Source organism: Leuciscus leuciscus (assembly GCF_965113295.1).
Source record: "Leuciscus leuciscus genome assembly, chromosome: 22".
Lineage (NCBI taxonomy): Eukaryota > Metazoa > Chordata > Actinopteri > Cypriniformes > Leuciscidae > Leuciscus > Leuciscus leuciscus.
This window is the reverse complement of record NC_138746.1, coordinates 36,363,252-36,376,838: the sequence shown is the minus strand read 5'-3', so window position 1 is coordinate 36,376,838 and position 13,587 is coordinate 36,363,252. Positions and strand designations below refer to the sequence as shown.

Below are 13,587 nucleotides of genomic sequence, written 5' to 3'. Positions count from 1 at the left end.
ATCTCTCTATTAGTGTTACTCGATCTTAGTGCTGCATTTGACACCATCGACCACAACGTTCTTTTAAATAGATTAGAACATTATGTTGGCATTACGGGAAATGCACTAGCATGGTTTAAATCATACTTATCTGACCGTTATCAGTTTGTAGCAGTAAATGATGAGATGTCTCATCGATCACAAGTTCAGTATGGCGTACCACAAGGCTCAGTACTAGGACCGCTGCTGTTCACTCTGTACATGCTACCCTTAGGAGATATCATTAGGAAACATGGCATTAGCTTTCACTGTTATGCCGATGATACTCAGCTCTATATTTCTTCAAAACCTAACGAAACTTATCAATTCACAAAATTAACGGAATGCATAGATGATATAAAAAATTGGATGACTTGTAATTTCCTACTTCTAAATTCTGAAAAAACAGAGTTTCTAATTATTGGACAAAAAACTTCCTCACGTAATAATCTAGAATACTGTCTAACACTTGATGGCTGCTCTGTTAAGTCTTCGTCGTCGGTTAGGAACCTGGGTGTGCTCTTTGATACCAATCTTTCATTTGAAAGTCACGTGTCTAGTATCTGTAAAACTGCATTTTTCCATCTTAAAAATATATCTAAATTACGTCATATGCTCTCATTGACAAATGCGGAACAATTAGTCCATGCGTTCATGACCTCAAGGCTAGATTATTGTAATGCTCTACTGGGTGGTTGCCCTGCACGCTTAATAAACAAACTACAGCTGGTTCAAAACGCAGCAGCTCGAGTTCTTACCAGAACCAGGAAGTATGACCATATTAGCCCGGTTCTGTCAAAACTGCATTGGCTCCCTATTAAACATCGCATCAATTTTAAAATATTGCTGATTACTTACAAAGCACTGAATGGTTTAGCTCCGCAGTACTTGAGCGAGCTCTTAACGCATTATAGTTCGTCACGTCTATTACGATCTCAAAATTCCGGCCAGTTACTAATACCTAGAATATCAAAATCGACTGCTGGCGGTAGATCCTTTTCCTATTTAGCACCAAAACTCTGGAACAGTCTTCCTACCATTGTCCGGGAAGCAGACACACTCTGTCAGTTCAAAGCCAGATTAAAGACACATCTCTTTGACCTAGCTTTCACATAATACATTATAGACTTCTATAATTTAATGTTAGGCTGCATATAGTAGGTGAGCCGGAACCGGGAACACTTCCCAAAAATCCTAATGTACTCGTTACATCATGAGAAGAATGGCATCTACGCTAATTTAAGTGTCTGTGTTTATCCCGAGGTTTTTCCTGCAGCCTGCCGGATCCAGGCCGTATCCAGATCTGACGAAGGACCTTCGCCTGGACCGATGACAACGCAGTGCTGAAGTGCCAACTAGTCTCTCCCTATGGAGGATCCCACTACCACTCTAGAGATAAGGCGTTGTCGGGAAAATTCGTCTCGCGGTCCTACCCCAAAGCAACAAATAAAATAAAATTCCTTATCAAAATTTATAAGGAAAGACAAGTATTTTGTTTAGGCTTGGCTTGTAGGGAATTCCAAACCTGCGTATATTCAAACGCACATAACTATAGAACCCATTCTAAATGTGCATGTGAACACCATCAGCGTTTCTCACAGGTTCGCGTTTAAAGTCTGTGTAGAGGGAATGGTGTCGTCTTAGCGGCCCCTAATTTAATAACAAATGATCGTTGCGACGGAAGCAAATCAATTAAAACTAACTTTAGATGGAAATAACTTAACTCTGCTGTAAAGCCGAAACAATCTCTGTTACCTTAAATTATACGCTTATCTCTGTAAAGCTGCTTTGAGACAATCTACATTGTTAAAAGCGCTATATAAATGAAGATGACTTGACTTGACTTGACTGAATATCATTACATTTAAAGGATAAATCATTGATCAAATCAAATTTTTGTGACATGGCTTGATGGCTTAACATTACATTACCGTGACTTTGCGCACAAATTGTCTATGCACGTGAGATTATGCGCATGACTCAAACACTGGCAGACACAGCAGCAGTTGTAGGCAGGTATATTGATCATGAAATCAGAATTTTCTTGTCTTGAATTATTAATCCTTTCATTCATTTATGTCACTTGTTTAAGTTAATTAATATGTAAAAAAAAAAAAAAAAAACTCGATTGCAAGCAGCCGCTTAGTTCGCTTATGCCTCGGGCCGGCCCTGTGCACATGTAACCACAGGGTTTGTGTGTGTGTGCGTGCGTGTAACGCACCGTAGAGGAACTGCGAGCACTGTGTGTATCCCTCCTCCATCTCCTCACACTTGTCCGCTGCCGTCTGCATGTCGCTGTAGGTCATGGCGAACACAGCGGCCCCAGACTCCACCAGGAACTTACACACTGACACGTTATTACAGGAGGCCGCGCAGTGCAGGGGAGTCCTGGAAAACACACACACACACAGGGTTACGGATGGAACACAAACACACTCTCACTCACACACTCGCTCGTCAGATTGCACATCGTTAAAACAACAATCAGCAGGGTTCGTACACATTTTTACCATTAAATTTCCATGACTTTTCCAAGACTTTTCCATGACTTAAAGGTAAATATTCATGACATAGTTTTCCATAAAACATCTGTGTATACATGTTAATTAACTCCTTGTGGGCGGGTAACGTTAGTAGCGGATGAAAAAATCTAAATGTGCTTGAAGAGCTCTTTTCCAAAATGCGATAAACGGCATAAAAAAAAAAAAAAAAAAAACGAGATTGTTAACAGATCATTAGAAGTCCTCAAAATTAGTCAAACTAATCTTATATTCTCTCTCTCTCTCAATTTTAATTGTTTATTAATAAACAAGTATTTTCTGTTTCGACTGCAAAGACGAAGTTGACTGACTCGCGATCTTCTTAGTAGTGAACACGCCGGAGAGAAATGCACATCGTTTTATTTTGTTTTGAATTGTTCTGTTTAAAAGTAGATATTTCTGTAGATAATAGATATAGGCCTATTTCAGTTTTGTTTAGGTCTGTGAGGAGAGTAGGCTACCTTTTACGCTGAGTTTCGGTTCATGGATGATCCAGTTCACTCCGGCGCCTCTGTGTCGTGATTATCTATTTTCTGCTATTTACTTTTTATTTAGGCTATTAAGCAATTGGTTAATGAAACATTTTAAAATCAAGATACAATTAATACAAAACGAAATTCGTTTAGGAAGGCTTTGTGCTTTCTGTTTGAGGTCTCTGTGTAAGTTTTAAAGTCTTTTAGTGCCGCTCTCAGAGGACTCATTACCGTAATGGAGAACGGTCACGTAACATTGTTTTTTCCTCATAAATGTGAACACGGAAAATAAAAGACCAAATAAATTTTTTAAAAGAAAAAAATCATATATATTTTAAATGTTTAACAAAGAGGCAAAAAGTCATAAACAAAAATCAGAAAATTTGTCGATATTTTTTTCTTTTTCGCACAGCATTTGGTGTAGCCTACAGTTCAAATTTAAATGTTGGCGTTCAACTTTGCGTTTTAAAAATAGCCTACTTACAACAACCCTTCATTTTTCGTTTTTCATTTGGGGGTTAAAGGAAAAACGAGTGGACACAAAAGAACACGGACCTTTTGGACAGAAAGAATACATGAAAGCCAGGGTTCCAGTGGTGTAGTCTACGTGATACGCAGGTATACGCCGTATACCCACTAGAAAAGGCCAAGGATTTGCGTATACCCACTTAAAAAAGCGTGAGGATACGTAACAACTTTGTTTTGTGTCAGAACTTTCACTTTCATTCATAAATTCACCCCGTCTGTGTTTGCGAAGCGACGGATCGAATCGCGGAATCCAGTCACAAATGGAACTTGCTATAGGGCAGAACGTCACGGATTTTGGCTATTTTTGAATGAATAAATCAAAAGTAGGGCTGTACAATGAATCAATATCGATATGGACTAGTGTCTATGAATATTAAAGCTAAAAGAGACTGCAATTGTTCTACGCGTCTCTGGGAATGAGCGCTCAATGTGTGCTCCACTACACACACACACACACAGACACAGAAGCACGGGTGACTCACGCTCGTGGTGTTTTCAGCGTTTCACTGTATTGAGACATGAATGATGTAGGCTACAGCTACACATGTGCATTTCATCGCAGAGCTGCTATGAGAGTCACTTGACGAGAATTTCACCATTTCATTTGATAAAACTATCGTCATTCATTCGTTTCATATACACACAGAAACTGTTATGTCTTTACGACAACCTGTCAAAATAAAAGATCGGTATAACTTGAAGAAATTAATTAACAGAAATATATTACTATTGCACAGTAGAGTATACTTCAGGCCTAATAATAATAATAATAATAATAATATTAGTTTATTAAAACACACAGAAACTCAAATGTCTACAACCCACCAAAATAAAAGTTCGGTCTAACTCAAATTAATTAGAAAGAAATTGCACAGTAAAATGTATTTTAAAATAACACTTTTTTTTTTTTCAAAAACACCATTTCTAAAAGTAAATTTGTATTTGTGCCTATAATGTTTAAAAAAAAAAATTTGGGTGAAAATTGTCAGCTGATAAAACCTGTGCTTCAGGGACCATTATTCATTTAACATCTAAGGCTAAAGGTAGCTCTTAACTGACTGAGTTAGATGGTGATTAACACTAAACAGTAGAAAATCAGTCCAGCCTCCCCAGCGGTAAATGTCATTGGCTGTTAAAGTTTTGTGTTGCTTATAATAAATTAACATGTTGATAACACTTAGTATTTCATAATGCTCTCAATTACATGTCGATGCATAGTATGCATATTAGTGAGTGTGGTGGTGCTTATGGGGTGACGCTCTGGGATGGGTGAGTATGCGGCGTGCGGGGGGGGGGTATTAGAGTATACTCACTACAAAAAACTAGACTACACCACTGCAGGGTTCCTTATTAAATTCATAAAAGAAACAATACAGGGATAGCCTACTCTCAAAGAAATGCCACAATCAAGGGAGAAACATGAAGAAACTTAGCATATAGCCTATGTGCCGTTCGCATAAGGGTCTTTCCCTGACATTAATACTTGGATAAGACATTAATAATAATAATTTGTAGGGCGGTGGGTGAGATATAAACCTACTAACGTCCTCCGTTGCCATGATTTTTGGAATGACTGATCGCAAAAAAAAAAAAAAAGTTTTAGTCGGTTAATGGAAACGCCATCCTTTTGCAATAGTTATTTATCGATATTTAGAAGAAAAAAAAAGTTTTGCTCAAATCTGTAATGGAAAGGCACATACGAAGCTATATGAAAATGCAAAGCAGCTTATTTTAATTTGAAGCACTGAGCTGATGACAGCAACACAAGAGCCACACAGGTGTGGCTACTTAGTCGCTGTCCTCAGTGCCGTAGAAAAGCGCTGAATGAGTTCCCCTTCATGTCCGTTTCAGCGCTTTTCTGCGGCACTGAGGACAGCGACTAAAACTAGATGGGCCAAAAGAAATGGGTCCCCTTTCATGTCCGTTTCAGCGCTTTTAGTTAATGGAAACGCGTCATTTCGCCTCTGACGCGCGTAAATTTCTAGACACGTCAGGCGCGAATTTGACGCGCTATTCGCGTCCGGTGTGAACGCACAGTAAAACGAAAAAAGTATTGCAATTTGTTTCCCCAATTTTATTAATTAAACAAATTCAAGTACACAGATATTTTGAAAAACAAATTTCAATGACTTTTCCAAAACTTTATGAGTTTATTCATTTTCCAAAACTTTTCCAGGCCTGGAAATTGCCATTTTAAAAATCCATGACTTTTCCAGGTTTTTCATGACCGTACGAACCCTGAATCAGGATATTATCGCAGACGATATATCGCACACCCCTATGTGTGAGTGTGTGAAGCCCGTCTCACCATCCGTCGCTGTCCGCCGCGTTCACACTGACTCCGTACTGAACCAGGAATCTCACGATGTCGGTATGACCGGCACACACAGCGTTGTGGAGCGCAGTGATGCCCTCGTCGTTCGGCTGACTCGGGTCCTCCACCTGATGGGTCAACACAAACAAAAAGATTCATTGTATCTATTATATTACTGTCAGGGTTCTGTCACTACTACGGTCTGTTTATTCTTGGTTTGGTGAGCGTGTGGTTCGAGTTCGCTCTTCTGTCCGTGTGTGTTCTGTGTACCACGCGCTTGTGTTTTCATGTCGTGTTTTGTGTGAACATGCGGCATCTGACTGTTCTCATTAGCTGTGTGTTTGTGTCTTCTTATGTTTGAGCACATGGCACATAGAAACAAACATGACAAGCCATGTGCTCAAACAAATCTTCTTAACTAGGGCTGTGCACGAATATTTGATCTGTAATTATTATTTGAAAAACAAATATAATACTTGAATTTAGGATACAATTATTGACTACAGGGGGACTTTAATTAACAATAACAATCTTCTAGAGCTGTTGTAAAGCCAAAACAATCTCTGTTCTATTAATGTCCTATTATCACTGTAAAGCTGCTTTGAAACAATCTGCATTGTTAAAAGCGCTATATAAATGAAGGTGCCTAATTATTCCACAGTTTTGACCAGCAATGTATAATAAAACACTAATAATCCATCAGTCACACATCCAGTATATGTTCAGGTATAAAGTGTGAAATGTGACTTTCCTTGTGTATGATGCGCTGCACCAGATCCAGCTCTCCCTCCAGAGACGAGTCCAGTAAGAGAGCCAGAGGATTGAAGTGCACTCTCATGCTGTGCTCGATGCGCTCCGATCCGGCCTTACGCAGGTTCGTCCTCTTACCCTGGACACACAACACACACACACATCGCACACTTACACTCATGCAGTTCACAGACACTGAGCGCGGGATGCGCATAATCCCTTTGCCACTCTAAATTGGATATTATAATACTTAGGAGGTTTAAACACCTGGGGCAAGGGGGCGTGGTCACTGGAAGACTGTATACACACACACACTCTCACATAGCATTCAGTGTTACTCATTTTGATTAACCGATATAGATTATTAACAGCTTGAGAACAAAGTCACATTCAGTGACCATAAACTCGATAGTTAATAACTCGAGAAATAGAAAAATAAAGAATAATAGCTCTAGAGAAGAACATTTTGATACATTTATGCACTACACATTATATTTTAGTATGTCTGAATAAATCCATCATGAAATGTTTATATTTGAGTATTAGAGTAAAAACATAATTACGACATTACATTTATTACTAAAAAAACTGCCTTGAGTGTAATTTAAATGTTTGTATTCAGATCAGCTGTTAATTGTAACCTGTAATATTACAGTAATGCAGCGACTGACAGGATTCCTGTAGAGTAACAGCTTCAGTTCACAGAGATTACTGGAGAAAAACACTGAACCGGATACATATACAAATGAATCAAAGTCAGAATTGAACTTAATCAAGATTGAAATTGAATCACATTGCAAGTCTGTGAATTGAACTGAATCGGGATTGGAATTGAATCGCATTGCAAGCTTGTGAATTGAACTGAATCGAGACTGGAATTGAATCAATTTGCAAGCCTGTGAATTGAACTGAATCGGGACTGGAATTGAATCACATCGCAAGTCTGTGAATTGAACTGAATCGGGATTGGAATTGAATCACATCGCAAGTCTGTGAATTGAACTGAATCGGGATTGGAATTGAATCACATTGCAAGTCTGTGAATTGAACTGAATCGGGATTGAAATTGAATCACATCGCAAGTCTGTGAACTGAACTGAATCGGGATTGGAATTGAACTGAATCGGGATTGAAATTGAATCACATCGCAAGTCTGTGAATTGAACTGAATCGGGATTGGAATTGAATCACATTGCAAGCCTGTGAATTGAACTGCAAGCCTGTGAATTGAACTGAATCGGGACTGGAATTGAATCACATCGCAAGCCTGTGAATTGAACTGAATCGGGACTGGAATTGAATCACATCGCAAGTCTGTGAATTGAACTGAATCGGGATTGAAATTGAATCACAAGTCTGTGAATTGAACTGAATCGGGATTGGAATTGAATCACACTGCAAGCCTGTGAATTGAACTGAATCGGGATTGGAATTGAATCACACTGCAAGCCTGTGAATTGAACTGAATCGGGATTGGAATTGAATCACATTGCAAGCCTGTGAATTGAACTGAATCGGGATTGGAATTGAATCACATTGCAAGTCTGTGAATTGAACTGAATCGGGATTGGAATTGAATCACATTGCAAGCCTGTGAATTGAACTGAATCGGGATTGGAATTGAATCACATTGCAAGTCTGTGAATTGAACTGAATCGGGATTGGAATTGAATCACATCCCAAGTCTGTGAATTGAACTGAATCGAGATTGGAATTGAATCACATCGCAAGTCTGTGAATTGAACTGAATCGGGATTGGAATTGAATCACATCGCAAGCCTGTGAATTGAACTGAATTGGGATTGAAATTGAATCACATCGCAAGCCTGCAAATTAAACTGAATTGAGATCGAAATTGAATCACATCACAAGCCTGTGAATTGAACTGAATCGAGATTGAAATTGAATCCCACTGCAAACCTGTGAATGGAAATCTTTGTAATTGAATTGAAATATGTGTCAATATCAAGTGTTCGCTAGATCGGACTTACGGGTGGAAAGCGAACCTGTCCGGTGACCTCAGGTGGCTTCATGTTGATGGTGTCTTCTGGAGGCTCCTGCTCGGCTCCGCTGGGATAGGGTGGTGGAGGATAGGGAGGGAAGTCTTCAATGAGGCTCTCAGCAGGAGGAGCAGGAGCAGGAGGAGGAGGAGGAGGAGGGCTGGCTGGCTGAGGAGGAGGGGAGATCGCAGCGTGGGGTTGTTGGGCCGGAGGTGGAGGGGAGATCGCAGCGTGGTGTTGTGGAGCTGGGTGTGGAGGCGGTGGTGGAGGAGGAGGAGGGACGTCCTCTGCTTCGGTTTCTGTCGGTTTGGGTCCCTGGAGTGATGCTCCTTCAGCTCCTGCCGGCGTCTCCTTCTCCTCGTCTCCCGCAGGACTCGCTGTTGTCTCCATCGCGGCCAGAGTGGTCTTCTGGTACAGCAGCTTCTGAATGTTGGGGCCGCCGGGGCCCTCGGGCTCCGTGATGGAGCTGCGCTTCTTCAGGGGTCTCGGCGCGTTGTAGAGTCTTTTGCGGAGAGCCTCAAGGTCCACGTCGCTCTGGTGGCGGTAGGGGTTCGAGATGAAGGGCAGGAGCTTGGTGGGACTGAGGGGTCTGGGAATGCGCTCGGGCTCCTGGGGTTCGGGAGCAGGACTGTGGTCCTTCTCGGTCTCAGGGACACTGGGAGGGTCCAGGTACGGGTTCTCAGGGAGCTGGTTTTGAGACGGCTGGCCTGTGGACGTCACTGGCTTCCCGTAAACTACATGGACAGGAATATGATGAAAAATTAAAGAAAAATTAATCACAATTTAAAAAAAGTTTTACATTCTTAAAGGTGCACTGAGTCATTTTTAGCAGCATTTAGTGGTGAGGTTGCGAACTGCACCCAACAGAAGTTAAAGTGGCCGACAGGAAGTGATGTCGTCGTCTGAGACAGCAGAGAGTAGCCAGTTAAACAACAATGTTTCTTTACAAAGATAAATTAAGAAATAAGGTTTACTTAATTATTCAGTGAAACGATGTGTTGTTGTGAATATTATTGTCACTTGTTCATCATTGTGTCAGTGTTTTATTCGCTGACTTTAGCTGAAGCTTCTGTACACGAAGAACAACATAGTGACGAAACACGCTTGTCCGTTTAGGGCCACCGTAGAAACATGCCGATGTAAGCGGACCCGCGGTGTGTGTAGAGAGAAACGCCTCATTCTAAGCTAATAAATACATAACGGTTCATTATGTAAGGTCTTTATACACCACTGAAAACATAGTTATGTTTATGATATTGCATTTCTGTCAACAGATCCTCCTAAATATTACACACTGCACCTTTAACCCTCTGAGGTCTGAGGGGTTTTTGGGGTCCTTGAGATGTTCTGACATGCCCTGACATTTGTGCTTTTTTCAGTTGCTTATAAACATATTAATGGCAAAGGTATAATTACACTCTATTTAGCACAAACAGGGCTACCATAATATGTGAGCAACATGCATGTACATGTTTGTATTTTTGAGAGAATAATGTTTATGCATGGTTATTGAAAAAACTAAAAACTAAAGTTTCTGAAATAAGGCCACAAAACACATACTAAATACGTGTCAATAAGACTTTTGACTAATTGGTGTCTTTGCCTAGAATTTTTTCTTCAAAATGATGTGAAAATCATCCTGCCCTTATCATTCACATAACACAATACATTGATTTAAATCTTGTAAAACACTTTTTGTTTGTAAAGGCAATATGCGCAAGGGGCGTCAACCATTCAACAGCATCATGCATATGTAGTGGTTCACACCTCAGGAGACAATGGGGCCCGCATACCTAATGAGCCATTCATTCAGGTGTGTCACCTATAGCCACAAGAAAGAATGCAAGAGCAATATATATACAGTATATATATATATATATATATATATATATATATATATATATATATATATATTCTACCAAATTGGTTCACAGTTGGAAGCATGTCAATTTTTTTTTTTTTTACAAATTTTGCTTGCAAATTGTATAATATCCAAGGAAAACATGTCTATTAATTGTGCAGTTAATTCTCATACTGTATTTTCAGTTTTGGAATATGTATCCTCTCCCCAAATTTGTCAATAATAAAACACAATAAAAATTATTTAAAGAAAATGCTTATATTTACCTTTTAAAATTTGTTTACATCTACCTTGTAAATATATATTTTTTTATTAAAAAGGTTACAATTACAACAACAATTGAAGTGTAATCTTTCTTTGTAAAAACTAAAGTATACATTTTATCATACATATTTCAAACTTCGAATATAGCCTACATTGACAAAACATACTATATTTAACATATTAGCAAAAATTGGCAAACAAAAGCTTATTTGAGGTGGCAGATATTTTACAGTAAAAATGTGTAATCTATCCAAAACTAATCAACGAAATGTTGTCTTTCATATGTCTGTAACATAGGTCTTTCGTTTTTATTATAAGGAATATAAATGTTAATTTGCAGTTTAATACGTTGCTTATACAAATACATTTTATTTCAACATATTTCAATCGATTTTACTCAGTATAGCTAAATAGTTTGCTAAAAGCAGATCATTTATTCACACACAGAAACGCAATTCAAATTTAAACCGTCTTTTTGCGAGTTGTGGTAAACAGCGCATCTCTGCGTTCATTCATTCACACAGAAACGCGATTTACTTGAGAATGAAAAAAAAAAACTTACTACATTATTCCATCCGTTGCTCCTCGAAATACCAGCACTTCTGAGGTAAGTTTTCCATTATTATTATTCCTCACAGCGCTGCGAGACAGTGTAGACAACTACACTTATCTGAATAAACTTGATGTGTTTTCTCGAGCTGATATGTGGGCGTTCACAGTTTGTATGGGATCGTCTCAGTCATTTGCGTTTGAATAGCGCGCGCTCTCCGTGGGCGGGGCCGATTAAAACGTAATGAGATGAGATGAGCTCGACTGGAATCGCTCTCTTTTAATACAGATTTCACAAGATTAGAATATTTGTTTTTTATATAAATTACTTCATTTAAAAGAAGAAAATTCAAGCTTCATGCCTGTGTCTCTGTATGCCTGTTTGACTGAGTATTCGCTCAGTTATTGTTCATTTTCGGACGCGTTTCAGAATGGACTTCACTGGCAGAGAGAAGGCAGAACTCGCTTCGTGTTTATTTTTCTTGATTTGGCAAAAAGCACAACACTTTGTTTTTATTGTGAGTATACACAAAAATAATACACATTTAACAGAATCGATTGATGTATGAAACTCCTATGGAAAATCAAAGTCAACAGAGTAGTTATGAGTTTCTTTTACATTGACAAAAACATTGACAAAAAAAAAGCGAGCTGCTATCGCCGGCGATACCGTAGACCTCAGGGGGTTAAAGGCCCGTTCACACCAAGAACGATAACTATAAAGATAACTTTATTAGCGTCCACACCAGCGGACGATATCGTTCTGTTTATTCGTGCTTGTCTGCCGCTTTAAACACTCGAGTTTGTTACAGCAGGATGGATTCTGATTGGCTGTCAATGTTTTTGTCGTTCATCAGCGATATTGTTTCTCTGAGCCATTATCATTATATCTGTGGTGTGAACTCTGTTATTCTTTAATATTGAGAATTATTTTTTTTATTATATCTTTATCGTTATCGGCATTAGTGTGAACGGGCCTTAAGCATTTTATCCAAAGTGACCTACAAGCAATTTGTCACGGAGCCAACAATATTCATAGTGTACAATAGCAAGCTAGATTAACAAAATCTTGAATTGACCTGTGTGATGTCATTTTGCACAAAATCAGGCCAAAACAAAGTTCAAATTGGGAGTTCATATGGAGATCTTTCTGGTTAAGTTCGTTATGGCTGGTAAACACCTATGAACTCCCATTGGTCAGTGTGGTGATGATGTAACAGGTGGGTGTGGCTCTGAGGCTCCGCCTTCTTTGAGCTGTAAACCTCCATTTCTTCTGTTCAGACGCGAATAAAAAAAATAAACACACTGGAGAGCCGCTTACATTGGTTCACCACTAAGAGGCAACAAGTGACTGTTAAATGTATTTGTTATTGAATCATTTATTCTAGAGAATGTAATATTGTATGATGCTTCTGAAATAAAACTCAGAAAGATGTGATAATTTGTTTTTGTAAATATGACTCATCTTATACATCATGTACAGTCTGTATAAGTGAATGATTTAACTTTCTCGATGGTCTAGTGTTTAAAAAAAAAAATTGCAATATCGAATCGCAATACTTGTAGAATCGCAATTCTTAAATAAATCGCAATACAAGTCGTATCGGCACCCAAGTATCGTTTACAGTATCGAATCGGGAGACAGGTGTATCGTCCCAGCCCTGCGGGATAAAGCAGTCTGCTGAATGAGAGCATGTCCTGCTGAAAGCGTGCCGGACTCACCGCTGATGAAGTTGCTGCCGCGGGTCTGCACTCGGGCCGGCGCTCCCGTCGCGCTCTGCTGCGTGTACATGCTGTAGATGGAGCTGGTGGCCAGCATCTGGGGCTTCAGCAGGACGTCTTTGGCCCCGGGAGGATCGGGACTGAAGGGGTGTACGGTGGCGGCCGGAGGAGCCTCGGGCTTCGAGGGAAGGGGTAGAGTACTGCCCTGGGGTAAAGCATGCTGGGAACCAGTGGGCGGCTGCTGGGTGGATTTACTCTTGCCTGGGAAGGTTCCGGCGTTGAGGCCCGTCTTGGGCAGGCCGGCCTGTTTAGGTTTACTGGGAACTGGAGGAGGAACCTTGACTGTGTTCTTGACGGCGTTCTGAGAGAAAAGAAACATCAGTGTCACTTTTTAAATATCAACCTGATGGTGTCGGCATATTGAGACGAAGAGACTGTGCACTACAGGCCAAACGTTTGGAATAAATTGCAATTATACATACTGCGTTTATTTGATTAGAAATACTGTAAAAAACTTGAAATATTATTAGAATGTAAATCATCTGTTCTCTATGTGAATATATAGTAA

The 13,587-nt window shown here is 39.6% G+C and overlaps 1 protein-coding gene across 2 annotated transcripts in view; it reads right to left on the bottom strand.

Annotated features, from left to right (window-relative positions):
• tp53bp2a (tumor protein p53 binding protein, 2a) overlaps window positions 1-13,587 on the bottom strand; it is a 52,072-nt gene that overhangs the window by 7,852 nt on the left and 30,633 nt on the right. For both annotated transcript variants that reach the window (XM_082153754.1, XM_082153755.1), the window contains 5 exons: window positions 13,020-13,380; window positions 8,615-9,357; window positions 6,627-6,762; window positions 5,868-6,003; window positions 2,240-2,406 (listed from right to left, as the gene is read on the bottom strand). In XM_082153754.1, coding sequence (XP_082009880.1) covers window positions 2,240-2,406; window positions 5,868-6,003; window positions 6,627-6,762; window positions 8,615-9,357; window positions 13,020-13,380 — 1,543 coding nt within the window. The remainder of the gene's footprint in view (window positions 1-2,239; window positions 2,407-5,867; window positions 6,004-6,626; window positions 6,763-8,614; window positions 9,358-13,019; window positions 13,381-13,587) is intronic.